The 27,227-nt window shown below is 51.3% G+C and overlaps 13 protein-coding genes across 13 annotated transcripts; 5 read left to right on the top strand and 8 right to left on the bottom strand.

The window, feature by feature from the left end:
* Positions 1–300: 300 nt before the first annotated feature.
* APUU_20411A (putative FAD-dependent oxygenase) lies at positions 301–1,956 on the top strand (the record flags this gene model as incomplete). Its single annotated transcript, XM_041699049.1, has 4 exons — positions 301–552; positions 605–821; positions 874–1,271; positions 1,318–1,956. 4 exons carry the CDS (start codon positions 301–303, stop codon positions 1,954–1,956), a joined length of 1,506 nt encoding a protein of 501 aa, XP_041552173.1.
* Positions 1,957–2,247: 291 nt separating this feature from the next.
* APUU_20410A (pseudouridine synthase family protein) lies at positions 2,248–3,950 on the top strand (the record flags this gene model as incomplete). Its single annotated transcript, XM_041699048.1, has 2 exons — positions 2,248–2,496; positions 2,574–3,950. 2 exons carry the CDS (start codon positions 2,248–2,250, stop codon positions 3,948–3,950), a joined length of 1,626 nt encoding a protein of 541 aa, XP_041552172.1.
* A 499-nt stretch (positions 3,951–4,449) lies between these two features.
* On the bottom strand, positions 4,450–5,238 carry RPL32 (60S ribosomal protein eL32; the record flags this gene model as incomplete). The annotated part of the gene is made up of 4 exons (XM_041699047.1): positions 4,450–4,558; positions 4,617–4,738; positions 4,841–4,965; positions 5,199–5,238. The coding sequence occupies 4 exons, from the start codon at positions 5,236–5,238 to the stop codon at positions 4,450–4,452; spliced, it is 396 nt and encodes a 131-aa protein (XP_041552171.1).
* Positions 5,239–5,601: 363 nt separating this feature from the next.
* On the bottom strand, positions 5,602–7,000 carry APUU_20408S (Gfo/Idh/MocA family protein; the record flags this gene model as incomplete). Its single annotated transcript, XM_041699046.1, has 5 exons — positions 5,602–6,101; positions 6,201–6,490; positions 6,582–6,760; positions 6,878–6,903; positions 6,970–7,000. 5 exons carry the CDS (start codon positions 6,998–7,000, stop codon positions 5,602–5,604), a joined length of 1,026 nt encoding a protein of 341 aa, XP_041552170.1.
* Positions 7,001–7,503: 503 nt separating this feature from the next.
* APUU_20407S (uncharacterized protein) lies at positions 7,504–8,379 on the bottom strand (the record flags this gene model as incomplete). The annotated part of the gene is made up of 2 exons (XM_041699045.1): positions 7,504–8,111; positions 8,199–8,379. The coding sequence occupies 2 exons, from the start codon at positions 8,377–8,379 to the stop codon at positions 7,504–7,506; spliced, it is 789 nt and encodes a 262-aa protein (XP_041552169.1).
* Positions 8,380–8,987: 608 nt separating this feature from the next.
* Positions 8,988–10,834, bottom strand: APUU_20406S (MFS transporter; the record flags this gene model as incomplete). Its single annotated transcript, XM_041699044.1, has 7 exons — positions 8,988–9,518; positions 9,577–9,955; positions 10,032–10,317; positions 10,381–10,440; positions 10,496–10,553; positions 10,616–10,636; positions 10,688–10,834. 7 exons carry the CDS (start codon positions 10,832–10,834, stop codon positions 8,988–8,990), a joined length of 1,482 nt encoding a protein of 493 aa, XP_041552168.1.
* An 803-nt stretch (positions 10,835–11,637) lies between these two features.
* APUU_20405S (succinate:quinone oxidoreductase subunit C) lies at positions 11,638–12,410 on the bottom strand (the record flags this gene model as incomplete). The annotated part of the gene is made up of 3 exons (XM_041699043.1): positions 11,638–12,112; positions 12,184–12,256; positions 12,311–12,410. 3 exons carry the CDS (start codon positions 12,408–12,410, stop codon positions 11,638–11,640), a joined length of 648 nt encoding a protein of 215 aa, XP_041552167.1.
* A 1,141-nt stretch (positions 12,411–13,551) lies between these two features.
* APUU_20404S (translation initiation factor 4B) lies at positions 13,552–15,479 on the bottom strand (the record flags this gene model as incomplete). The annotated part of the gene is made up of 6 exons (XM_041699042.1): positions 13,552–14,588; positions 14,648–14,929; positions 14,997–15,077; positions 15,221–15,265; positions 15,322–15,378; positions 15,476–15,479. The coding sequence occupies 6 exons, from the start codon at positions 15,477–15,479 to the stop codon at positions 13,552–13,554; spliced, it is 1,506 nt and encodes a 501-aa protein (XP_041552166.1).
* Positions 15,480–16,278: 799 nt separating this feature from the next.
* On the bottom strand, positions 16,279–17,743 carry APUU_20403S (glycoside hydrolase family 71 protein; the record flags this gene model as incomplete). The annotated part of the gene is made up of 4 exons (XM_041699039.1): positions 16,279–16,784; positions 16,840–16,971; positions 17,021–17,555; positions 17,606–17,743. The coding sequence occupies 4 exons, from the start codon at positions 17,741–17,743 to the stop codon at positions 16,279–16,281; spliced, it is 1,311 nt and encodes a 436-aa protein (XP_041552165.1).
* A 618-nt stretch (positions 17,744–18,361) lies between these two features.
* Positions 18,362–19,560, bottom strand: APUU_20402S (uncharacterized protein; the record flags this gene model as incomplete). Its single annotated transcript, XM_041699038.1, has 2 exons — positions 18,362–19,115; positions 19,169–19,560. 2 exons carry the CDS (start codon positions 19,558–19,560, stop codon positions 18,362–18,364), a joined length of 1,146 nt encoding a protein of 381 aa, XP_041552164.1.
* A 2,214-nt stretch (positions 19,561–21,774) lies between these two features.
* APUU_20401A (uncharacterized protein) lies at positions 21,775–23,706 on the top strand (the record flags this gene model as incomplete). The annotated part of the gene is made up of 3 exons (XM_041699037.1): positions 21,775–22,553; positions 22,604–23,063; positions 23,116–23,706. 3 exons carry the CDS (start codon positions 21,775–21,777, stop codon positions 23,704–23,706), a joined length of 1,830 nt encoding a protein of 609 aa, XP_041552163.1.
* A 571-nt stretch (positions 23,707–24,277) lies between these two features.
* APUU_20400A (uncharacterized protein) lies at positions 24,278–26,136 on the top strand (the record flags this gene model as incomplete). Its single annotated transcript, XM_041699036.1, has 4 exons — positions 24,278–24,500; positions 24,555–25,183; positions 25,233–25,548; positions 25,601–26,136. The coding sequence occupies 4 exons, from the start codon at positions 24,278–24,280 to the stop codon at positions 26,134–26,136; spliced, it is 1,704 nt and encodes a 567-aa protein (XP_041552162.1).
* A 40-nt stretch (positions 26,137–26,176) lies between these two features.
* On the top strand, positions 26,177–27,215 carry APUU_20399A (glycoside hydrolase family 31 protein; the record flags this gene model as incomplete). Its single annotated transcript, XM_041699035.1, has 2 exons — positions 26,177–26,259; positions 26,309–27,215. The coding sequence occupies 2 exons, from the start codon at positions 26,177–26,179 to the stop codon at positions 27,213–27,215; spliced, it is 990 nt and encodes a 329-aa protein (XP_041552161.1).
* Positions 27,216–27,227: the final 12 nt, after the last annotated feature.

The raw sequence follows: 27,227 nt of genomic DNA, 5'->3' as shown, positions 1-27,227 counted from the left end.
TCGGGCTTTCGGCCTCAACGACTGCTTGCTCTTTCCCCAACTGCACTGTCTGCAGTCTGCACCTACAGCTCTTCAGTCGCCAGAGGGATTTAAATCCCACCTCCAATGCCTTCCCAGTCTTCCCCTAGCACAGTGTAGCCTTCAGGGATTCTTTTTCCGCTGTTAGGAATGCTACATACTTAACAACAACAGAAATTAACTATACATTCTTGTCGCCGGCCATTAAAACCGGAGACGCCCACAATCTTTATCACACTTTCCACACACCGCACTTTGAAACTCACGCACTGACACGCCAAGATGAGAGCATCCACACGCCTCTGGGCCAGTCTCGCATGCGCTGTTGGCCTCCTGGGCACTGGCAGTGGTGGAAGATTCACCACTCGTGACGATATCCGTACCAAATTGGCACCCGAGCTTTCTGCACAGGCAGATATTTACTACCCGGACTCAGACGTGTTTGAGGATGCCACAGTACGGTGGTCTTACTACCACCCACCCAACTTCACTGTTGTTGTTGAGGTTGCCGAGGAGGAAGATGTGGCCAAGACTGTAAGTTTCTTCCAACAGAACGATTAAAAACACAAGCAAGCTGACGAAGTAGATTCGTTACGCTAACGCCGAGGGCCTCCCATTCCTTGCAGTGAATGGTGGACATGGTGCTATCTCTTCTCTGGCGAATCTTGATCACGGAATTGAAATCTGGTTGCACAAACTTGACTCCATTGAGATCGCAGAGGACGGTAAAACAGCCACGTTTGGGGGTGGCACAAAAGCAGTGACGCTGATTGGAGCTCTCTTCCAACAGGGAAAGCAGACTGGTAAGCTAGTTGATTCATCTTAGACCAGTGAAGGCGGTACTAACATATGCAGTTCATGGCGTCTGTGAGTGCGTTAGCTATCTTGGACCAGCTCTGGGCGGCGGCCACGGTGCTCTGCAGGGGAAATATGGGATGGCATCTGATCAGTTCGTATCGCTGAACATTGCCACGGCGGATGGCGAGATCATAACGGTCTCCGAAGAAAGTGATGATCAGGACCTCTGGTGGGCTGTGCGAGGCGCGGGCCATAACTTTGGAATTGTTACCTCGGCCACTTCGAAGGTTTACGACATTCCAAACGGTGGTCTGTGGGCGTTTGAGCAGTTAGCTTTTACCGGCGACCAAGTCGAGGAGCTGTTCGAGCACTTCAACGATCTCGCTGATATCCAGCCGCCCGGCTTTTTCGTTTGGACATACCTCGTGCGCAATCCAGACATGGACCCAGAGAACGTACGTCCACTTGTTTTCCCTCGCCGAATAAAGCTAACTTGGACAGCCTGTTTACATCGCCAACTTCCTGAATGAGGGTGTCGAGGAAATCGAGCCCGAGCTTATTCAACCCTTCCGTGACCTTGCCCTGACTCCCGCGGCAGTCAAGACTCATGGGCTCTATACCGACATTCCCAAATGGATCGATACGGATGTGAACTCGAGGGGCTGTGCGAAACAAGAGAACAAGGTGCGGTTCCCAATTGGCTTCAAGCGATATGATATCCCAGCGCAGAGAGAGTTCTTCGATGCATTTGTCGAAGGTACTGCGGACGGTTCGCAGTTCAACACTTCGATGGTCCTCATCGAGCAATACTCAGCGCAAGGTGTCGAGGCCATCCCTGAAGACTCAACGGCGTTCCCAAACCGAGAGGACTTCTTCTTATTCGCGCCTGTTATCGCCTATAACTCCGACACCGAAGAGGTGGAGAACGAGGCCGTGGAGTTTGGAGACCGGCTGCGAGACATCGTTCTCAAGGGAACGGGCTCTGATAACCTGCATTCGTACGTCAACTACGCTTCTGGAGGTGAGGGAGCTCGCGCCTGGTATGGGTGGGAGCCATGGAGACTGGAGAAACTCCAGCAGGTCAAGAGGAAGTACGACCCAGAGGGCAAGTTCTCGTACTATGCGCCGATTCCTATTTGAGACGAGTACACATAGAGGGTGGTCTTTAATCTCTCCATGTATCGTTAGCGCGCTATTGCTATTTTTAATTGTCGATAACATGGTAGTGGTGAGAACGTACCTAGGAATTAATGTTGGGCAAGAATAAATTTCCAGTGGCGTCAGGAACATCCGCAAAATAATTTTGTTCCCCTCTTCTCAAGTCCTCCTCTACCCAATTTTTGTCAAGCATAGCTTCCAACCTGGAACCTGGCTTGCTCTTCTCGACTTGCCGAATTCCTCGTTCGCCGGGGTAAAATCTCGGCTTCCATCATGTCCGTCGTTCCTATCGATGTCACGTCGAGGCTGGAGGTGCCTCCTACGGAGCCCGTCCAGGAACCGCCAAAAGTCGCCGTAACGCCATGCGAGGGGCTGCCTGTTCGCTATTACTTCGAAGGGGGCCTTCGTCGCGTATATCCATACCACTATACATACAACACATACTGCAAGGAGCGATGGCGCAACAGGGAGCTGATAGACATTTTCACCACCGAGTTTCGCGACCGCGAGCCGGGCTACTACGTACGCTCTCTAATTACCCAACCCGACCAAACAAGCGCTGGGAACAGCAAACTAACATGCTATGATTTTGTTAACAGAGAAAAGCCCTTGAAAGCGGCTATGTCACGGTAAACGGCAAATCCGCGGGGCCCAACACCGTCCTCAAAAACGGCCAAATCGTCTCGCATACCCTCCATCGCCACGAACCACCCGTCACAGGCAACGACGTCGGCATCATCGACGAGACAGATGATTTGCTTGTCATTGATAAACCCGCTGGTGTTCCCGTTCACTCGACAGGCCGGTACCATTATAACTCCGTCATGGAGATCATAAGGCACAACTACGGCGGGAAGTTCGTTCCGCGGCCCTGTAACAGACTGGATCGGTTGACGTCCGGGGTTATGTTCGTGGGGAAGACAGCGCAGGGCGCGGATAAGATGACTGTTAGTTTGAGGGAGCGCACCGTTCAGAAGGAGTATGTTGCGCGCGTGAAGGGCAAGTTCCCTGATGGAGCGATTATTGTGGACCAGCCGATTATGTCTATTAGTCCGAAGGTTGGGCTGAACCGTGTCCGGGCGACAGGGAAGGAAGCGAAGACGAAGTTTCGACGATTGGCGTATTACCCTCCTGCGCCTGCGCCTGCGCCTCAAAACTCAGTTGCGGAGGGCGAAGGCGAAAGTGAAAGTAAAGAAACGCAAGGGAAGGAACCAGGTTCAAAACCAGCAACGCCGCCGCCGTCCTACATCAACGAAAGTGAAGGCTACAGCATCGTCCACTGCCTCCCGCTCACGGGCCGCACGCACCAAATCCGCGTGCATCTACAGTTCCTCGGCCACCCGATAAGCAACGACCCGATCTACTCGAACCGGCGTGTCTTCGGCCCAGAGCTAGGGAAGAATGAATCGACCGCAGACCGGGACGACGAGATCATCGATCGTCTAATGGAGATGGGTCGCACCGAACTCCCGGAGACAGTCTCGTACCGCACACATTTGACCACGCTGCCGGTTGTGCCGCCGGGTACGGACAGCTCGGTCGTGCAGGCGATCATGACGAAGGAGCATGAAGCCGCGGTGGAAGCGTATCAGAAACGAAAGGGGGAGAGACTCTCCGGGAAGACTTGTGATGTCTGCGGGACGGAACTGTATACCGACCCCGGTGTTCACGAGCTGGGGATCTTCTTGCATGCTGTTGCGTACTCGGATGCCGGTGGCGAGTGGCAGTATCGGAGCAAGATGCCTAGCTGGGCTTTGCCGCCGGCGGGATTGGATGGGCCGCGGGAGGTTCCTGCGTGGGAGGAGGTAGAGACGGACAAGGAGACTGTTGTTGGGCAGGGAACTGTTCCTGAGCTCGGGGGTGATGAGGATGGAACTACAGCTTTGGTTGAGGGCGTTGGGTTAGTTGATATTTCGACAGCCAGACAGGCGCAGGAAAGTGCTGGTGGTGGTGCTGCTGCTGGAAATGGGGCATAGAACAGGTAAATAAAAGTGCTGGGTTTGCATGTCGAATGAATGTTGTTGCATGGTGAGCGCATGGTATTGGGTGTTGGGGCATTTATAGATAGACCATATACCCGAGACAAAACTACACCAGTCCAATTCTACAATGGACAAGACCAGTATCCTGGAAATGAAAGAAACTCCATTCAATACTCCCCAGACACCAAACCATACTTCATCAAGGACAAGTTCAAGCAACAAGCGAAGCATTACCGCTGAAATCCCATTTAACAACTCATTTGGTATTTAAATGGATAGATGGATGAGTAGGTGGGTTAGGTTATGTATAAAAAATAATCAATCGTTCCTGTCCCGAGCCCACGTCTTGTGTGTTTATCCATCAATTGTCCTGCTAAGACGTCCGGTCCAGTCCAGACCGTCTTGGCCTTTTCCGTCCGTGACCAGTTCCCGCGCTTTATCAATTCATTCCCAGAATCATTTTCGCTTTTTTTAGTCGTTTCAATCAATCCATCTAAGCCTCAGTAGTGACACGGCCACGGGGGTTGGTGACCTTGACACCGAGGGCCTTGGCCTTGGCGATGATATCGACGCGCTTGCGGGAAGAGACAGCGGAGGCGATCCTATATAAGTTAGTTCATCCATCTCATTTTTCCATTACATTGGTGGGAAAGAACGCACTCAGCAGCGTAAGTGCGGTTGTGCATAAGGAGGAGATCGACGTCCTTAGCGTTGTGAACGAGGAAAGCCTTGTGGCCGGAGGGCATCATGTGTCTTGTCTTCTTGTTGCTGCCGTAACCGATCTATCGAGTGTATTAGCCTTCACTCATTGCCATTATATTCCGAACGACTCGACTCGATACGACTCGAAATTCGATGTAGATCAGGTGGGTGGTTGGACGTACGGAGGGCATAGGGATGTTCGACTTGAAGCGTCTGCGGACGCGGTTGTCGATACCCTTAGGCTTGCGCCATGACTCCGGCACACACTTGAAGCGGTCGGACTGGTGGCGGAAGAAGCGCTTGGTGCCTATAAAGGATGACCAGTCAGTCGAATTGATCATTCATACACAATCTTTGTATCTTGTGGTAAAATTCGATTTCCATCTCTGCGTCGGTGCCATTTTCCCAGTTTCTAAATTCATCGATCAAGATTCTGCAGTTCCCTTTCCTCGTGCTTCTCCTCTTTTTTCAAATTCCCCCTCTTGGACGCTCAATCCGGGCAGGGTAGGATAATGGATAGATAGGTAGGTGGTGACATACGCTTCTTGACGATAGGGACGTGCTTCTTAGCGAGGGGCATCTTCACGCAATAATTAGCATCAACAACGTTCCCCAGGAGAGAGAGAGAAAGGATTGTGAAAATACCTTGTCGTTTGTCCCGTTGGCGCTGGAGTTGTCGAACGGTCGAAATCGGTCTCGAAATTTCGCGCTGAGGTTTGGCCGCCCGAGACAGTAACGACCCGGTTAGTGCCCTTTGCTAAGCGAGGGGAATGCGCTGTGGGCACGTGATAGGGCTAGGAGGTTCTGCCCTACTATGGTTCTCAAAGTTAAGTTTTCCGATCGGGCTTAGACTGGTTGATATTCCAAGCTAACCTAATTAAGAAAGTTTACACTTGCACCTCGCCTGGCCTTATCGGACTGAAGGTCTAGTCCGATTACTTGGTTACTGCAACTCCAACGTCTTCCTCCCACCATCCTCACCGCTCGTCACCAACTTCTCCAAAATCTCCAGATCAGCGAATGCCTCCTCAGGCCGTAACCTATCTTCCAAAGCTCCACCAACAATCGACGCCCCAAATGCCTTGACCTCCTCCTTCACGCCCACACCCTCAAAGGGAATATCAGTCACGACACCACCAACCGTCAATTGGTCACCGATAAGAGTCACGACACCCTTTTCAGACGTGATCTCCAACAAAGAGTCCCTGAATTCAGACCCAAATGAGATGTTGATTACCCCAGGAGCCCCAGATGCGGTCGTCGCAAGTGCATCGACTGTATCTATGGGCGGCAGATGTTCCTGCAGTTGACTTGTCTGCGCGATTACAGTCTTGAGACTGTTTGATCCGCGACCGAGAATGAGTCGGAGGGCTGCGAGGAAGTGGATTCCGGCGTCTAACACGAAACCACCTTGGTACTCGGGCGTTTTGCGCCAGGATGTGTCTAGAACACTAAGTTAACGTAACGAACAACCCGCCAAAGTAGAAGTAAACCGTCCGATATAGCACGAGCTGAACAGGGAGAAAGAAGAGAAGAACATACTATAATACTTTCCCTCAGTCCCAATGTTGGCTCTCAACACGAGCCGAAACGTCTTCACGCTTCCGAGCTTCTGCACCTCAGCGGCGGTTTGAAGCCACTTGCGGATAAAGCGGTAATTTTCTGCGACCCCCCAGAGTGTCTTGGACTTGTCGACGTTGGCGCCATTGTTGTACCAGGACAGAAGGTCCTGCGCCGTAGCTAAGTCCTTGGCGATTGGCTTCTCAGAGAGAACATGCTTGCCTGCGGCCAAGGCTTGCTTGATATACGCTGGCTGGACGAGGATAGGGAGTCTGCACCGTACGTGTCAGTAATCTATATACTTCCTAGTTCTCATGGCATGTAGGGCCCAGATAAACTAGAACTTGCAAGGTTATCACTTACGCCAGAATAACAGCACCAATATCTTCGCGTTTCAAAAGGTCCGCATAGGCCTTCTCAGGGCCAGAATCGTCCGAGTACAGATCTACATTCTCAAGACCCTCAGCTAGATCTTGTGCGGATTTGAGCGAGCGCGAGTAGATAGCCTTAAGAGCGAGGGTGGGAGCTTCTTTGACTGCGGGCTGGGTTGGTCGTAGAGATTGTTAGCATTAATAGTTTCCGGTTTTTTTTCGGTGAGCTACGTGTAGTGGGTGCCTCGTGTAGTGTAGCATTCAGTTGCCAGTTATAAGGTAACGTACAAGATGCTGCTCCTTGGCGAAGATTCCTGGTGTTATTGTTAGATTGATGATTTAGCAGACTGGCATGGCCAGTGAAATGCAGAAACACTAACCGCTTCCGATTATGGCGACTCCAGTGGTCATTTTGACTTGTATTTTGCGAGTGAATTAGGAGTGAGATGAGGATTCCTAGGTTCTACCGAAATGATAAGAGCTACACCGGAGGAGTGAGATATATATGTATTTGTACGCGGGGACTAAGTGGGGTTCCAACGAATGGTCCGTCATCACTAAATTAGCAATTTCCCGCTACAATGGCACATTCAGACGGTCTATAATTATATAAATAGTAGAGAGCAAAGAATAATATCACGGTTATGTTGCCAAGATGTCTGTCTGCATGATATTGCATGTATTTAATCGCAGTGACGCTCGCCATATCAACACCTATCCAAAATCTAATGTCATGCAAAAAAGAGAAAACAACCCGGTATCCATAACCATGCCATGTATGCAATCATAACTCGTTCGTGCCCATCGTATCCAAATCCAATTTCAAAACAGGCAGAAAAAATCGGGGTATATATAAAACGGGTTCAAAAACAAACCAACTCCAGCCAAAAAAGAAGAAAAAAGGGGGTATAGGTTTATCCAACCAATGCTCTTATCCGGTCAACCCTCTCCATCGCCTTCTCCAGTCTCTCCAAGCGATTCCTCTTCTCGATATCCCGGCGCTCCAAGACGGCGACACGTTCTTCTAACCGCGCTCGTGCCTTGCGCTCCTGCGCGACCATCTCGTTCGCCTGGCTGAAGAGCTGCGCCGTCAGCTCTTCAAGCTCAGAACTTGCTTGTGTAAGCTGCGTCTCCGCTGCCTTGCGGAGCTTTTGTTCCTCGTTCAGTGCATTTTGGAGCTCGAGTGTCTCTTCGGTAGAAGGGCGGGGTGTAGGAGTGCGTGGCGAAGGCGGGGGCGGCGTTTGCGTTTGCTGTAATGGCGACGGTGGTGGTGGTGATTGATGTGACTGTGGTTGAGAAGACGCCGTGCTTGGACGGCGGTATGGGAGGAGGGAGGCAAGGGACGAAAGGCGGCCCGGTGGTGCTTGTTGCGGCGGTGACTGCGAGTTATCACCGCGCGAGGAAGTGGAACTCGAGGACATCAACGAGTTGTTTCGTTGAACTAGGCTGGTCGGGGCGGCGGCTGGTTGGTTTTGGGCACGAAGCCGTCGCAGCTCCTCTTCGTACTCGGCCAGTTTCTCCGCTGGAACGCCGATGATGTTAGTTGGTGGATACATGGCATCACTGGAGGTGATTTATAAGGCAAAAGGAAGAGCGAGAGAGTACGTACTCATATGGGAAGCCTGGGAATTCAAGTAATGCACCTGTCCCTCCAAGTCCTTCACCCGCCGGCGCGTAAAGTCTGGCGGTGGTGGTGTGTCTGGCGCCTGGCCGCATGTTGGACATGTCTTCTCGAAAGGCACTCCGACTAGTGTTGTAGTCGCAAGAGTGGTAGTTGTGCTAGTCGCCATTATCGTCAAGCCATAAGAGAGTTAAGAATAGGAGGAGAATCCTGGAAATGCGGAGTGGACAGGTGGAGGTGGGAGGGTTTAAGGAGTGGAAATAACAAAGAGGATCTGGAACACGGAAGGGTCCTTAATAACACCACTAATTATATCCCCGGCGTCAAGTGAAGAAGGGACCCAGGACCAACCAAAGCAGGGGTGTCATCCTCGGAGATCTCCAGATATTGGCGATCGGGATTCGAGGCTGGGATTGTTTTTTGGATGATCGATGTGTCGGGCTCGCTGGGCATTTCGTCCTCCACAGCCCGCACGTGTATCCCCACCCGTTTTGGTATGGGGCCTGACTGGTCATCTTCTGTTCAACCATGGAATTATTTCCCCCGATCTTATGAACGCAAGGAGAATTGCGATGCCGGGAACTATCTAGCACGCTGCATAGTTTATCGACGTTAGCCCCTTGTTGTGTCCAACCTCCGGCCTGGTCTCCCTGGAAACTCAGCTGTCCTTGCTTATATCTCCGCTTGATTTTGAACTCCTATCCAGCATTTCTTCACCACCTTTTCTTTTACATATTTACACATGACAAGCCACCCCCTAAATCCCACCCAGCCAACCTACCTTCTCACTCCCTTCGCCGTGGCAACCAAAACCACCGCCGTCACTCCACTAACCACCGCCAACGTACTCACCATATACTTCCACCCAACCCAATCCACCAACCCCCCGGACACCAGCGGCCCCAGCACCTGCCCGCCCGACCAAGCCACATTAAACAGGCCATACGCCTGCGCTGTACCTCCCGTATCCCCAAAAATCCCAGGACACTTCTTTTCCTTCTCCTCAACAGCATGGCTGATCTCGACCATCAGGGAGACGGTTTTCAGAGCCGCCGCGAAGCCTGAAACGAACAGGAGCACGTAAAGAATGATTTGATCCCGCGTCGTGTTTTCGGTCACTACTTGCAGGAGTAAGAGGGCTGGGACGTCGAGAATGAATCCCATCCAGGCGATTCGGCGACTGCCGTAATGGTCGACTGCAGAGCCAATTATGGTTGAGAAGAAGGAGGGGATGAAGAGCGGGATGAAGCACAGGCCTATGCCCATAGGGTCCATGTTGAATGTGGATCTTACGTAGAGAGGGAGAACCTGCGTTTGTTATTGTTAGCTTGAGGCAATAGCAATTAGGTGAGTGGGTGGTCAATACTGAGTCAAAAGAGGAGTATGTCATGGCTTCAACGAGAGTGGCCTGGAGCACAACTAGGATTGTAAGTGAACCCATCAAGCGCACGATACCTGGTATTGAACGCCTGCTGGGGTTGGGATGTTCCTCCCCTGTGGCCTTTCCGTTTGACTGCTGCCGTGAACTATGCTCAGACTCGACCCCGTACGAAGAGCAGTCCTCCGTAGCGGGAGCTATTAGTCGCTCTGTCTCTGTCTCTGCCCTTGTCTCTGCAGCTTCAGATTGCACATCGATCCACTTCGCCGCACTCTTTCGTTCAATCATAACCAACCTCAACACGATATCCACAACAATCAGCGCAATCGCCATCGCAAACACAGCATGGTATCCCGCCTTCGACAAGCTATCCCCAAAAGAATATTAATTCCGAGCTCGCATAAAAACGGTAGGAAAGGAGGGAAACGTGATAAGAAACTTACACAATGCCCCCAACAAAGGGGCCAACAACCGTCCCGACAGTCATAGCCATTGAAACAATCCCCATCGCCGCCCCAACTTGATCCTTTCCCATTGTATCAACAATAAGCGCCATGCCAACCGTCCAAACAACCGCACAAGAGAGACCCTGGAATATGCGCGCAATTACCAGTGCGGATACTGTACGCGCAAACCAGAACATCACTGTCGACGCAGCCAGCGCAAATAAACCGATCAGGAAGGGCGCCTGGCGCGAGGAGCTCTTATCGGCGAAGTAGCCGAATATTGCTGGTCATGTTATATTAGTATATCAGATTGAGGTCCAGTAAAAAGGTTAAGGACTAGACTTACGGGAGCCAACGAATATAGCGCCTCCGAAGGCTGCGAGGAGGATAGACATCCATTTTTGTACTGGTGGGTTTCCGTTAGTATTGGGGCGAGCTGCTTTTGGGCTGGGGAATCATACATTCGTCCTCTGGTATAGAAACCCGAGTCTGGAGCACCTCTGGGAGAATGGGAATGATCTGAGCCGTCACAGTTAGCCTCAGCTGAGAGCTGGGGAGAGCGGGGCCTCGATAGCGTGTACCATGCCATATATAAAGACGTCCTATCGAGGCAATTAGCTATAGAAACACCGGATGTACATAGGACAAGACACCGTAAAGACAGCAATCGCCACAACCCAAGTGACAAACGCCTTCGAGGAGCGGAACTCGATACACCAGGGCACAGCCGTCGGGTCCGTGATTTCCCCCTCATGCTGCTGACAGGATCGACAAGATCCGCTCTGAGATGGGCCCGTCATGACTCGGAGGGACTGGTTTCACAACGACGTGAAGGAACGAAATACTGCAACCAACTGAAGTTCCGTCGAGGCAACGGTGGGAGTTGGAAAGAGAAGAACCATAAGGTTGCTAGCTTATGCAAGGGAACTGGAGAGCCGGGGGCTGGCTGATGTTGATTTATGATTGCTCCTGTCAGCCGATGGGTTGCATGATTTTTGTGGACTGTCAACTGTGGAGGGAGGGGTTCGCATAAGCTGGAAAAAAAAAAAGAAACGAGCTCCAATCGACAGACAATCCTTCCAAATGGATCGCCTATTGATCCGCGATCTCCGTGCTTGGCGTGGATCTTACGGAGTATCTACAGGCGCCGGGTAAGCGCCGGGTTGGAGGATTGATCTGTATTCTGGTGTAGTGGCGAATTCTCCGTATTGAATAATGAATCTCTCTCCGATGTATGTGTTTGACTCTGTGCCGTGTTTGGACCCACTCTGGTCGTATATCAGGGAAGTGCTGCAGAACAAGCAAGGCAGCTGGAACGAGGTAGTAAATACAAAATAACCTTTTGCTTTTTCCGTATTTCTATTGTATTCCTTTATGGGAGTTGTGCAGTCATGGCTGAGCAAGTCGTTTGGCTTCATATGAGCGATACACGTGGAAACCGGTTTGCTGAATGTCTCCCGATTATTGTAATATCCGCGCAACTTTTCAAGACCAGTCCATCGGACATCAGGACTTTAGTGTTTTGAGACATGGGGTTTTCAAATTTGTTTGGCCGAGCATCCGGAGATCTTGATGACCGCACCGATCAAGATCTCCGCCAGCATCACTGCACAGCTCGATCAGCACCAGAAGGCCTCCACAAAGCCAACATAAAAGCAGCAACAACCGAAGCCCCAACAACCGTCCAGCCACTCCTTGCAACCTGCTGATTCGTCATCATACTCCCGGTATCCCAAATCAAATGGCGAATGCCATTAAAGCTATGGAACGAAAACGGAAGCGCGACTGCGAACTTCAGCGCGAATTGGGATACAGGTGAGAGGCTGCCGAAGGCGTTCACCAGGGACTCAGAGCCGATGTTCCATCCTGTCACTCCTGGCGAGAGGAGGTAAGCTGTTGCGTAAAGGTATAGACCGCCCGAGAGCGCAACTCCGGTTATGCGAGTCGCGATACTGACAACCCAGGTTATTTGAGGCTGGTAGATGGTTAAGTGGGGGGAGACGGGGCGGTTGAGGCGCTGCTTTGCGAGGATAGATTGCGGACGCGTAAAGGGTGACTTGTTTAGATTAGAAGCGAATCTGATATTATATGAGAGAAGGATTGTTAGCCAAGCCTGGTTGGGGGTAGCGAAGATGTAGAGATGGCTCACCGTCTTGTTGACCAAGTGGGCAGACGTGAACATTGATGAGAGACGCTGCCTCGGCCAGCATGGGTATAGAGAGCTTGAACAGCCACCATATCAGTTTAGCGACTTTATATATGAGTATGGCACATACCGCAGCCTTGAAGCGGCCGAAGTTTGGTCGAGAACATTGTGTGGGATGAAATGGAGCGTGGAGTTGACAAGGGAGACCCTGGAAGAAGAGGTCTCTTCATCTGTCGTTGGCCGGCACGACCAACATTACCAATACCGAGGACGGACCTGTGGTCGTGCAGCTGAGACTTGATTTGCCATCATTATCTTGTTGGTGCAATGACCGAATTCATACGTAGTATTGGAATGTGAAATGGAAACCAATCAATTCAGCTCCTGGACAGAACCGTTCTGTGTACAATACCCAATGCGGGGATACTAATATCAAGTGCCAACATTATCAGCAGTCGTTTTTGCTATCTATGAAGAGAAGAGAGCGAAGGGTAGGAAGCTGAGTGTCATGTCAAAGTGACAGCCACTCCAGATCAGGACCTCCCCGGACGACCCCGCCCCACATCGCGTCTTCCTTCGGTGCACGGACATGGAAGATGGGATTACTCTGTATGTATGCATTTATGGACTGTTCTGAACTTCATACTGACCATAAAATTCACGTCGAGTCATACTACGTACAAGAAAAAGAAACATAGTAAAAGTATCAAATTAACATATCGTGCTTCCTTCATTCTCTTTACGCATCAGGCTGAGTCGTGATCCTATTCGCATTGCATGGCTGTCTCGTGAAGAGAACATCTCTCTGGTAGAAGAACAAGAAAAGGAGACTCCACACGCCCACTAGGACCCAAACAAGACAGAATTCGAGGGGAGAGCGGGCAATTAAGAGAACTATTCACTTTCCTCCACTGGGAATACGCAGTAGCTTCCCCTCCACATCGGCAAACGGGTTGGTGTAGAACAGGCCGAGACCGGTTCGGAAAACAGAAGAGAGAAGGAAAAGACGGCAGATAAACTTTTCGACATGCATGACAACGATACAAGGTAGAGGGCTAGACATAAACATCATAGATCTAGCCGGCGCAAAGAGGAGATGCTGGAACTGGAACCAAAGAGAAATCTCAAGAGGTAAAGTTAGAAATAAGAGAAAAAAAGAGGCGAGGGCGGTATGGTAGAGGTAAAATGAGAGACAAATGGCGACCAACGTAACCAAAAGTCACACCGCCGGTGCAAAGAGCGAGTATACGCCAGCGCTTAGATATGGCCAAAGGCTTGATGCGCATTGTAAAAACCCCGAAAACGTGGCCTCTCTGCAGGCAGTGTGATGCTTCGGTCGACTGATGGTGTTTCAAAGGGGTATCCATGAATCTATGCGACGTTACGGCCACCACGGCGGTTGCTGCGCTGTTTTGTGCTCACAGTGCTCCAGCCTTCGTCGTCACCGCTCGCGTTATCGGAGGTAGGTCCAGCCCTCCAGGAACCATTCGTCTTATCGTCGTCCTTTGTGGCCTCGGCAGTAGCAGTGGCGCCACCTTCAGCACCCTTCTGCTCTGGATCCTGATCGGCGTTCATCCCGCTCTCGTCCTCACCGGCCCGCCGGAGGATCTCGAAGTTAGCGCCGCCCCGGGGTATCTCAGCTTGGTCCTTGCCATTGGGGTCCAGAGTAGACGCAGGCTTCTCGGATTTGGCCGCCTCCTTGGAAGCTCGCTGCTTCTCGGCCTTCTCAGCCTTTGCTTTCTCGTCTGCCTCCTTCTTCTGGCGCAGAGCAAGTTGACGCCGTTGCTCAACCTCCTTCTCTCTGGTTGCGGTATCAATTGGCCGAGCACCACCGAAAATGCTAGACTTGGATTCCGCAGTGCCGGTGGGGCTAGCGGCGGCTTCCGGCACGGTCCGCTTCTGGAGGTTCAGCCTCGGTCGTTGAGCAGGTGCAGGGGCAGGAGCAGCAGCGGTAGTAGCGGGAGTGGCTGCTGCAGGAGCGGGAGAGGGCGGGTTGCTAGGTTCCTTTGGCGCATCAGGCTTCATTCTGGATCTCCATTGGTTATCCATTTCAGCGGCGGTGGGTGCGCGTTCTTGGAACTCGCGTCGGGGAGGTCGCGAGCCATCCTGAGAGCGTCCCTCACCCCAAGCGGGCGAGCGAGTTCTGAAAGCGGGGCCTTCATTGCTGCTGGGGCGGCCACCCTCTCTGGCAGGTGGGGGAGAAAGAGGACCCTTGCGTTCCCAGTTCGAGAAGTCGCGGACCTTGCCGTCACTCTCGAAACCACCACGGCGTCGCGGCTCGCTGCCGGCGTCTGAGACATTGTCCATGTTGCGACCGAAAGAGGAGCGGTCAGGCACACGGCGCTGGGGAGCATCGGGAAGAGGCCCTCTACGAGTCCAGTCGAGTTCCTTCACATCACGGTCCTTGGCTGTATATTTGTTAGATTTTCCCGACACATTATACCTGGAGGGGCGAAGGGGGACATACGGGGCTCCGCAATGCTAATACGGATGGATCGTCCCTGAAGGGAGGCACCAGAGAAGTCGAGAGCCTTCTTGAGACCATCGACAGTTTCAAATTCGACGTAACCGAAACCCTTGGGGCTCCTTGTCAATTTGTCCTCAACGATACGGACGTTCGTCACACCGCAATCCACGAACAACTCCGAGATATCGGCATCAGTAGCATCGAAAGACAGGTTTCCAACATGAGCGGTGTAAGGAGGCTCGGTAGGTAGCGGCAGGGGCTCTCTCAAGGCAAAGCCACGGTCTATTTCACCACACACAGTCAATATACATATATCACTTTATAAAACCAAGGGAACAACAGATCGTACCATTGAAGACGGGTCCACCGAAACCAGCAGAAGACGAAAGAGGGGGACGGCGGTCGCCTCCAAAGCTGTTCTGAGCAGGGACTGTGATGTGTTAGGCAACCGATATATGGCCATTGTACGGTGTGTGCGTGCGAGGGAAGGTGATCGCTTACCAGCTACAAAAAAATAAAATCACGTTAGAAAAAGCCATTAAGCGTGGAAAAGTAGTGGGATATGAAACTTACCAGGCATGGGCATGTCCTCCATCTCATCAGCCCAAGAGCCAAGGTCTGAGGTGGTTAGCCATGTCCGTGTGCGCGGGGAAGTGTCGATTTTCGGAGCATACTATCATCAGCCAGGAAGTTCCCTAAGGACATCTTCTGGGCCTTTTGCTTTCCGGGCGCTATATGAATCCATCTGTTAGCATCCGGAGTCCAGCCTGCACTCGGGGACGAGGCCACTGCGATAGCGAGTGGACAGTGGGAGGGGTCGAGACGAACCCATGATTGCGGTTGATTGAAATCGGAACGCGCTAAGGGACGACCTGCGCGCGCCTCACAGATAGCTAGAATAGAAAGTAATAAAAAGAAACTCCCGACGAGGAAGTTCTGGGGTTGAGGTTGTAGGTGGTGCAGAAGCTCTGCGGTTGAGCAGAGGGGAAAGTCGGAGGGTTAATGCGTGAGGATAAATTTTAGTGATGACGCTAGAAAAGTCAGCCTCCAAAAAGTGAAAAGTTGTTGGTGCGCCTCGACTCTCGACCCGGACTGGAACCCGACCGAACTTTTTGCACCTGGCCTGACCCCAGGGCTTCCCCCAGCTCCGCCTATCACATTGCGCCTGCTGCTCCCCCGCTTGTCTATTCTGCACTTCTACATGGGCCTCAGTTTCACTATTCCTCCCGTTTTTCCGCCTGTTCTTCACAAAGACCCCCAAGTCTGCTTGGACGGAGAAGCGGGCGGAGACGCTGTCACAACTCTGATTGGTCCATCGCTACAACCACGTGACTGATGGGTGCCCTGATTCTCAGGAACCAAATTGTGCATTCTTCACGTACACCGCATACCATTGCATACTATCGGGGAAGAGGATTGGTCGGATTATAAACCCAGTTATCGGGTATATTATGACCTTAATTTATTGGAAATCCAACTTTGTTAATGGTGAAGAAAGGAGTGATAGCAGGGGAAAAATCCACAGCCACGATTGTGAAGAATGTGATACCCCTGCGCTGAGTTACCAGCTGCGTCTCATTTCTGGCTACTATTCCAACAAGCCCATCCTGGAGATCCGAAAAGCTCCCCAACTACGCACTAAACGACCCAGCATAGACGTTGAAATTATAATAATCACAGCGGTCCTTGATATCCAACCCACCCTCACCACCTAGGATCTTCTTACCATTGCGACTAACAGAGAAAGATTGAGCCCCAACACCCATGGTAAAGTTAGTCGTCACAATCCCTGCATCAACCTGCACATCAAACGCCTGCTGGGAGCCGCTAGTAACAGTCAGCGTGGCCGGCTCGGTGAGCAAAGTAGTGACAAAGACGCTATCAGAGAGCAAGTTGATGCCGTTGGGCGGACCCAACGGATCCTTCGAGCAGGTAACATCCTTCGGCGTAGGCCTGTACCAGTAAACGAGCTGGTCGGATTCGACGGTGGGCTTCTTTTCGCCGGCTTTGTATGCAGCGATGTAGGGCTTGGAGAGGACGCGCCAGGCGTCGTGGGGGAAGCCTTTGGCCCATTGCGCAGAGCCGTCGTCGGAGTGGTTCTCTGAGTAGGGGCCGATGTAGTGGGATTCACCGTAGTCTAGCATTGTTATTGTGCTATTCTTTGGATGTATTTATAGAGAGAGAGAGCGTACCGTTCCAGGAGACAATCTCGATTAGCTGCGGCTGCATCTCAAGCATTTGCTCCCAGCGGAGATGCGGAAGGTCTTCGCAGATGAAGACCCAGTTCTTGGTGTTGAAGTGGGTTGAAAACCATGGCGAAACGGCTATTTTGTTAGAACCGTGACAGCAAGGGAAAGGAACTGGGCAGCTTACGAGCCATGTACACCTGATCCTTGATCTTAAGATTCCGAATGTATCTATCGTCCCAAATCGTCGTCATCGGCGCCTTGATAATACTATTCCCGCCGTCCGTCGGCCACGCATACCACGAGAAGGCACCGTCAATATCGGTATTGGCATTACTCGCCCAGTTCGGATCTTGCAGATTCGGAACAGCGAAGATAGGATGATTCACCGCGTTCTTGACCGGGCCCCAGTTGAAACTATCCCCGACAAAGGTGCTCACCAGTGCGGCGCCATTATACTGGAACTGGCCCGGGTGAGAGGCATATTTCTGCATAATCGAGGTGATCCTCGCCGTGTCGCCGTTCGACCAGTAGGCAAAATCAAAGGAGATAAACACCTTGAAGTCGACTGCTTCGGCAGCCTCGTATGCGTATGCCAGCTGCTTGTCGGTGTAGGAGTCGATGCTGGCGCAGTTGAGAGCGAATGCGTCGATCCCGATTTCTTTGGCGAGCTCCATGTCTTCTTTCCAGTCTTTGACTTTGTAGTTTTCGACGATGCCGACCTGGCCGTGTTAGACGGACAAGGACCGAGTAGCTGGACGGGCTAACCTACCATGAAATGTGCCGTGACATATTTGTTTGAGCCCTGACGAGTCGTGAGCTGGGTACTGCCACTTGGCAATGAAAAAGCTGGTAGAGCATTGGCTATAACAGCCAGTGCTGAGACGCAGTGGCGAAAGATGCTCTTCATGGTGGGCTAGGGCTGGTTGCAGGTATCCTGTCTGGAGGCGTAGAAGGATGATATGTGAGGACTAACATGATGTGGAAATTGAAGCCAACTATATAGACACGATCATGCCTGCAAGGGACACTCAAGGGTGAGATTGAAATGAATCGCTTGGTGTTCGGAGAAAATGGTCGCTCAAAAGAAGCGTCGCCTGACCTGCAGGGGTCATATCCGGATATACAAGAGCGACGCGGCTTTGTACGCATTCTCCATGGAGAGCCGGCTTTTATCCGTCTGGGGAATGAGACATTAGCCAGCAACTTAGAGCGAATATATGCCATTAATACCGAGTTTACTCTGCTCAGCCTCCACCTCGCCCCCGGTTTAGCGGGGTACAGAACCGGGGAAGTCCAAGTACCTAACTACCTATTTAGTTCTTCACATGTACCATATACTACAGATCAAATTTACGGTTATACTATGTCTGTGTTATTATATTATGATGGAGCTTGGAAATTCACGAGAGACAGAGAAGAGATGCTTGTCTTTTGTTTAAGTTCCTGTCTAAGAGACTAACTCGGTGAGTGAAACAGATGCAAAGACCAAAGGGATAGACTTGAAACCCTCAAATACAACCACTCATTACCCTAGCGACTTCCGATAATGATGAGCGGGTGGCAGATTCTCTGCGCTCTGGGGACTAGGCGACGCCCGTATAGGAAGTTGAGTCTGCTCGAGCTCGGGCAAGATATTATGTGAGAAGACATGGCTAGCAAACGAGATCGTCTCGTCCTCCATGTCAAGCATGGTCCAGATTTCCACCGGCACCGTTATCAACACCACAATGCTCGAGCTCTTGAATACCGATTCAATCTTCACATCGGCCGTCACAAATTCCGGGGGCAAATGGGTGGAGAGCCAACCACGCCAGGCCTCCAGGTTCGACTTGTTGTCTTTCAGGTGGACGGTAAGAAGCACCCTATGCTGGGTCTTGGTCCGTTGATGTATGACTGTCTCCCGGCTGAGCGGCATCAAAGTGATACTTGGGGACCCTGATTTCAGGATATGAACGGGGCATGCGGCCACTTGACTCTGGTAGGCGCGCCGGAAAAGAATCGAGAAAATCCCGCCAACTGTTTCAGCTTCTCCCTTTAGGTCTACCAGAGTGTCAATCAGGGCTCGGGTGAATGAAAAGTTTAGAGACGCTCCTGCTGATTGCAGCCATCCAGATGCGCATAGCGTCTCAGGGCCTGGTCGGAGTGCAGCCGAACCCGCCGAACAGCAGTCGAAAATGTACAGCATATCGCCGTCTGCTTCCTCGACAATCTTTGGAGATCGTGTCGCCAGCCACTCCACTTGGGGACCACGTAGATTCCCACGACTGTCTGCTTGCCCGCTGTGATGTCCGTACGTCAACTTCCATTATGCCGTGCAGCCAGAGGAACTTACCCGAAGTACCACTCGTGATCTACCGTACCATGAGAACTAGCATGGCCAGAGTAAATGTATATTCGTAGAGCACGCTCCCCCTCATGGTCTTCCGTCCAGCTGACAAGCTTCTTCGCCAGCTGCTTTTCAGGTTTACCAGCCACGGGAATCGTCCAGGACTCCGCTTCAAATTCGTAAATGTTGCGGAACACGCCCAGAAACTCGGATTCTAGCTTGTCAACCCCCATGTCATCGTTGGCCCAATGGAAGGCGAGCACAGAGACTCTGTCGTAAGGCTTTCCTGAAGCGGGAAGGGATGTCTTTAGGGCTTTTTCGAGGTTAGATGCGAATGCCTGCAAAGTTTTTCCTGTTTTAACGACCCGGAAGCTGTCTGTTGGTTTTGTAGATGGCATTTTGTGTCTTGGTGAAGGTGAACGGGGAAGAAGGTCACAAAAGAGAGAAATGTTGGAAAATGTATGAGGAGAGAGGTAAATGAGAGGCGTAGATGAGAGAGCGAAAAGGCCAGCACCGGAGCCTTTCGAAATGGTATATATTCCTTGGTATAGACTGGAGGGATCAAATTGATTGTCGTGGACAATATAATTGGATTCGATGAATAGGTATTCCGCCAATAGGTATTGACATGACAATAGGATGGCTTTATGAATAGGCATTGTTCCTGAGGTGTCTCCCTGCAGAGCCATATTGACTTCCAATACAATCACGCCATCCACATCAATATTTCGGATTCAAAAAAAAAAAAATCTCTGAATAGAGTTATGACGTAGGATATTATCTACAATACCTAGCTGCTTTGCAAAATATTCACACGCGGCTAGTATTCGAGGAAACAGAAGCACAGAAAGAGTGCATGAAGGCAAGAATTCATGGCTACTAGGCTTAGACTGCTAGTTCAATTCACAAAGTATGAAGAAGAAAGGATGTTATTAGTGCGCTAATACGTAATAGGGCTTGCCAAGGACCGCGAGGGTGTTGATAAGTAACCTAATATCATCCATGGTGTCTGGGTAGAATAGAAACACAATTTCCAAAGGTTGGCGAAAATTTCATATTGCGGGTGATCTAGTGGGTAAGCATCTCTTCAACCCTGACTGTATGAGTACATTTCATAAACTAACTCAAATCAAGTATGATTCTCGCTAAGGGTTCACCCTATATCGTGCTTCGTAACAGAACGGACTTTCCACTTATATCCCAACCATCGTACCTTCCCAGGTAGATGAAACGCATGGTGTCTTAACCAAGAAAGGGCGATGCTTTCTAGCTTATCCTGTGGACAGTCGTACCTTCCGTATGTGCTAACTTTAATATTTTGCTCTCAACTGGAAAGAGCAGCCATCGCTCTTTCCGAGTGTAATTGGACAACGCCGAGAAGGTTCAGCCGAGCTGAGCAGCAGTAAATCAAGATAACCCAATAAGCAAACAGCAATGAGAGCCGAGCGTGAAGGTGAAACAGGAACAGAGAAAAGAGGCAAATCTTTCGGTAGGATATCACATCTAGTGCTGACGCCGATCGATCTTGGACTGGGATGTTTAATTAATGAACAACTCGAGTGCGAACGGAGATACAAAGCCGAAGAAGCCGAGATGCGAACCGGCTGCAACCATAAGGAGGGGAACAGCATGCTACCGGACTTAAGCTGAACCCTGAGTGGCATCCATGTCCTTTATTATTCTGGTATATACCGGTGTCGACGGATTTCTACTAGTGCCATCAGCCTTGGTATGGATTGAAGCAGGAAATGGACACCAGGCCAAGCGACGATGAGCAAGACACCATCCTGGCTTATATGCAGTAAGCCTCTTCAGGATCGTCGTTGGCTGTCATTCTTGCTGCCGCTAATGCCATACTGACCCTGAGTTAGATTCATCCATGGTATTGCTAGACGCCACCGACGCTGAGAAGCCCTGGGTTACACTTACCCAAGACACATGCCAACCTAAATTCAGAAGAAGAGAGTGAGATCCTTCCATGTCTTTCTAGAGAGTTTCTAGAGGCATGACGACGAGGTAAGCGTTATTCTCATCTTTTCCTGGGGGACGATGCTCATGGGATTCCTGACAGTTACCCTAAGAGTCACTAGTCCTGCATTTTCAGACAAGCATGACCCTGTATACCTCCATATCCCTATTGGGCCCGTCTTAGTTTGATGATCAGGCTGCAGGAAACCTGTAGATGACCCGCCGAATCTCGGGGATGACGCACTTTTAGGGACCAAGAGCCGGAGTGCGGTTACACGCACGCGAGATGAGAAAGTTCAGACGGCGTGTCCGGGGCGCGGATAGCCGGGGAATTCTCTGCTTTCCCAGTTGCTCCGTCTTCATACCCCGCTTCCTTGGCTGTCAGAAGGTTGGCGACAGTCCTGGTGGATGTTGAGGCCGGACCCCGGACGATCAGCAGTGCGCCATATACAACCCTCCACACCGTACTGTGGCGCTGGAGGTACGAGCGAGAGACTAGACCACCCCGGTCACTTCGTTATGGCAAGCCCATTACTATTAGTGCACCGGTATCCCTCATTGTGGGGTTTGTTGTGGTTGAGATCATGGACAGGACCTCCATCTCCAGCTCCCCATTCACCGTTTGAAGTTGTACTTATTTCATCATGCCACTTACTCTACCCTGTGATGCGTGCTCGTTTAGACGAGTGAAATGCGATGGAAAGAATCCGTGTAGCACCTGTCTGCGTCGTGAGCAGTCGTGCACCTATCTCAAGGTCCGAAAACGACGAGGTCCGAAAGGCCCCCGCAGGTCAACGAACGCCAGAGTTCAGGCCATGCAGAAGAATCTCGGGATCGAGAAGAGCTGCTCCATGCGAGAATGCTCTCTACCAGCCTCCGACGATACGCCCACGTCGCCGGAGTCGAGCGATGTTCTCCTGCCCTTCCCTGTCCGACGACGCATCCCATTGTCTACTTACTACACCTACATCGATATTTTCCGCAGTCAACTTTACACAGTGTGGCCTATCGTCTCAACTAACGCGTTAAAGGCCCAGTTGAGAGATATCGAGAACACCGAGTCATATGCCCTGGCGGCGGCTCTCTGTGCGGCCACTCTGGCCCAGCTGCGTCTGCCAGGACATAGTCAAGCGCAGGAACAGTCCACCGTTACCTCGAGCGACTTTGTACGCGAGTGCATTCGGCTTCGGACTGACTATGACCATCAAAGCAGTCCTAGCCTGGAGTCTCTTCTAATGTCTTTGTTTTTGCACATGTACTACGCCAATGTAGACCAGATCGCCCTCGCCACGTTTGCGCTGCGAGATGCCATTACGCACGCACATCTCCTTAACCTTGGGAATGGACAGCTGTTCGAGGATTGTCATGTCGAGGAGAGACAGCTCAGGCTTCGTGTCTACTGGATTCTCTTGGTCACAGAACGGTAAGCACCTCGACAACATTATACTACTGTGTCATCGCTAAGCATCACAGTACCTTTTGCATGCAGCATGACCTCCCTATGACGCTACAGACGATAGAAGAATTACCCGTACCAGTCGACGATGGCGATTCCGATCCAGCGTTACTGACTGGTTTTTGCAGTCTTGTCCGACTCTTCACACGGATTGACGGGCCCCTGATCCAAGCAGTGCACATATCATCTCCACATCCAACGTATTCACGGGCCAGGATCGCAGATATTCAAGAGGCCCTTCAAACCGGAGCCACCAAGGACCCCAGTATTGATGAGGTCCAGCGTGTGGACATCTGGATAACCTTAGCATGGCTAAGTTCTTTGCTTTGGCAGTACTCGGCCTCACATTTCATGCTCACATCCGCGTCTTCCAACGAGTTTTTTGCCCCGAGTTATCCCTTTACTGTTGCGAAGAGCTTTCTTTCGTTGGTATGCGGCGCGTCGTTAGACTCAGTTCGGCCTCATGGATATGGAATGGTAGGTTTTCGTGATTTCTCCCATTTGGGACGAAGCTGATAGGTCAATTCAGGAAATCAAGCTGTTTCAACTGGCAAATTCGTTATTAGATGTCCTTATATATGTTCCTTCTTTATCCACGCCATATGATGGCTCTGACTGGGGTCCCCACCATGCAGTAGTAGCATTGGAGCACTTACTGGATGCCGTCGCTGGAGCGAAGTCTGAAAGGCTGGATAGGCTGCATACTCGCATGGCAGAGATCGATTTTACACCGACTCCAAGGAGACCTTTATCGGAGAGTGAATGCGATGAGGGCTTCCAAGATCTCGAAGAATCGTTTGCTGTTTACGAAATACAAGGCGCCCACGAAGCGAACGATGAGGCTTCGAGGTATAAACCAGACCATGACTGTGCTGGAGATGAAATGAGAGAGGGTATCTTGCAAATGACCGAAAGAGATGTTGAGTTTTCTGCCCTTTTCCCTGAGGTTGGCATTGGTATTGTATCCCTTCTTCCATGGTCCGGGGTTGGTGACCTTCAGGATCTTGGACAGGAAGAGATTTCTTATGGATTTCCCGCTGATATCTTTGCCCTGGAGTCTCATATACCCACAATTCCAGCCCATCCAGCGGAGTTTTCATCCGCTGCGTTCGAAATTTGACCAAATGGTGATGACAGCGCTCGCAGAGCAGGAGGACCGGCATCGGCGCACTCTGATAGATTTAATTGCTTGATTATGTCCGCTCTTCTGTTCCTTTCAATCAATTGTATGGTTATTTTCAAGTACTTAGTTCCGTGGAATGAAGACTTTCCCAAATCAAGTCGTCTGGCATCTGTAAGGAGCGTAAGCAAGATGCGGTTCTTCCTCGCCGAAATTCTCGCTGCATGGTATCTCAGGAAACATAACCAATGGAATATGACTCTCTCGTCCTTTGAGTCGGCGCGAGGCGCTACCAGGATACCGGAAATACATCCCAGTCGCGGGCCAAGCTCAGCTTTTCTACTCTAGACATTACTGGGGACACGCGAGAGATGCTTGACCCAGGCACCGACTGCCAAACCCGCGTGGCCCCAGTCGTGTCCTGAAGGTCGTAAAACCGTTGGGGAATAGGAGATACATTGCGACGGAAATTTGGGCGAGATGCTCTCTTCCGTTGATCCGAGTCTCTATATAAAGCATATGAAGATGTGCCTGATCTGGTCCTAGAGTGTAAGTCTCGTCGAGCTCATCCATGAGGATGGCGGCAATTGCAATTCTCTTCTTATGGCATCTCCTGGCTTTGGCGGAGGGATTGTCGGCCCCGTCGTCGTTGCGAAAGTGTCCCGGATATAGGGCTATAAACGTGGAAGAGAGCTCTCGTGGTTTGACTGCGGATCTGACGCTTGCTGGCGAACCGTGCAATGTTTACGGGACTGACATTAAGCACTTGAAACTGGAAGTTGAATACCAAGCGGGTGAGCCAGTCTAGGCATAGAAAGGTGTATTGAGGCCCCTGACAGTGTATACAGACGCAAGGCTACATGTTATCATCTACGACGCCGATGAAAACGTCTACCAGGTGCCTGAGTCGGTATTCCCCAGGCCTGCCACCAGGAAAAGGAGCCGCCACGAGGAAAGCTCTCCAGAAATCAGGTTCTCGTTCGAAGAGTACCCATTCTCGTTTTCTGTCTCACGGGTTAGCAACGGGGAGACTCTATTCAACTCTAGCTCGTCCAGCCACAACCTAGTCTTCGAATCACAATACGTTCATGTTCGCACTTCTCTCCCAGCGAGTCCAAATTTGTACGGACTCGGAGAACACAGTGATCCTTTCCGGCTGAATACGACAGATTATACCCGGACGCTTTGGAACAGAGACGCGTATATGATTCCGGCGGGGACTAATCTCTACGGCACGCACCCGCTATATCTCGACCACCGCGGCGAGACTGGGACGCATGGTGTATTCCTGTTGAACTCGAACGGGATGGACATAAGGATTGACAAGGACGCCGATGGCAGCCAGTTCCTGGAGTATAATATTCTCGGTGGCGTCCTGGATTTCTACTTCCTGGCCGGCCCTAGCCCACTGGACGTGAGCGTGCAGTACGCAGAGGTTGCTGGATTACCAGCTATGGTGCCGTACTGGGGATTTGGGGTAAGACACCTTTCGAAAGAGCTATCAGAATGCTAATTAATACCGGCAGTTCCACCAATGTCGCTACGGCTACCGGGACATATTTGAAGTTGCAGCGGTTGTCTACAACTACAGCAGAGCCGGCATTCCCCTGGAGACAATGTGGACTGATATCGACTACATGGATCACCGCAAGGTCTTCACGCTAGACCAGCAGCGCTTTCCTATTCACAAGGTGCGCGCCTTGGTGGATTATCTCCATAAGCGCGACCAGCATTACATCGTCATGGTTGATCCCGCGGTGGCTCATGCGAACGATTCCGCGTTCCAGCGTGGCCTGCAGAGGAATGTGTTCATGCGGAACCAGGACGGTTCATTGTATAAAGGTACCCACCTTGATTTATTATGTATAGTGCATAGAGTGACCATGTCTTGCAGGCGCCGTCTGGCCAGGCCCAACTGTCTTCCCCGACTGGTTCCATCCGAATGCTTCGGACTACTGGATCAACGAGTTTGCTCTGTTCTTCGACGCCGAGACTGGAGTAGATATAGATGCCCTATGGATTGACATGAATGAGGCCGCGAACTTTTGCGACTGGCCCTGCTCGGATCCCGTTGCATATGCACAGGAGAATAACTTGCCTCCTGATCCGCCGCCTGTTAGACCGAACCCTAGCAGCCTCCCTGGATTCCCGGCGGGGTTTAAGTCTGGGAATAGAGATAAGAGACATACTCAGACAACTAGGAGTTACCGCCAGAGTCGGCAGACGATCAAAAATGGGACCAGGCTCGGCCTTCGCGACCGCGAGTTGATCGATCCGCCGTATACGATTGCTAATGCAGTTGGCTCGCTGAGCAACAAGACTATGAATACAGATCTGATTCATGCAAATGGACTCGCTGAATATGACACTCACAATCTATACGGGACAAGCACGTATTTCTATCCTTTCCAACCGAACTATGAACGCTAACAGCGCCCATTCAGTGATGAGCTCCCTTTCTCGAGAAGCCATGCTACATAGACGGCCAGAGAAACGACCACTGGTGATTACACGCAGCACCTTTGCTGGTGCAGGGTCCCATGTTGCTCACTGGTATGCAAGCTAGGAACAATACACGTCAGTAAACCAGCTAACCCACCAGGTTCGGCGACACCGTCAGCAGCTGGGAAAAGTACCGAATCTCGATTGCACAAATGCTCTCCTTCGCATCCCTATTCCAAATTCCCATGGTCGGCAGCGACGCCTGCGGGTTCACCGGAAACACAACCGAGCAGCTGTGCGCGCGCTGGGCAATGCTGGGCGCCTTCAATCCGCTGTACCGCAACCACAACGAGTATGGGATGATCGGCCAGGAGTTCTACCGGTGGGAATCCGTGGCCGAGGCAGCGCGGAAGGTTATTGCCATCCGGTACCAGCTGCTTGATTATCTGTATACGGCGTTTCACCGGCAGACGGAGACGGGGGAGCCGTTCCTGCTGCCGCTGTTCTTTTTGTACCCTGCTGATAAGGCGACGTTTGGGTTGGATTTGCAGTTCTTTTATGGGAGGGGTCTGCTTGTGAGCCCTGTTACTGAGGAGGGGAGTAAGGAGGTTGATGTCTATTTTCCTGACGACGTCTTTTATGATTGGTATACTGGGCATACGGTGAGGGGGAAGGGCGAAGTGGTGAGGTTGACTGGGGTTGGGTATACGGATATCCCGCTTCATGTGCGCGGGGGGAGCATCATCCCGGTGAGGGCAAAAAGTGCGAATACCACGACGGAACTGAGGAAACAGGATTTCAGGTTGATTATTGCACCGGGGCTGGATGGCAGAGCTGCGGGTGAGTTGTATCTGGATGATGGGGAGTCGTTGCATCAACCGGCTATGCTCGACGTGGCATTCGTCTACGAGGATGGCCGACTGAGGTTTGATGGGATATTTACGTTCGAAACGGACTTACTGATTGAATCGGTCACTATTCTTGGAGACACAGAGAGGGCTAGATCAATTCCTGCTAATCTGCCCCTGACAGGCCCTCAGAGGGTTGATCTGAATAGCTTCAAGTAGGGCTACATCGCC

The sequence above is a fragment of the Aspergillus puulaauensis genome, chromosome 2, assembly GCF_016861865.1.
Source record: "Aspergillus puulaauensis MK2 DNA, chromosome 2, nearly complete sequence".
NCBI lineage: Eukaryota > Fungi > Ascomycota > Eurotiomycetes > Eurotiales > Aspergillaceae > Aspergillus > Aspergillus puulaauensis.
Note: the sequence above shows the minus strand (reverse complement) of the source record. Positions and strands in the feature narration are given on the sequence as shown.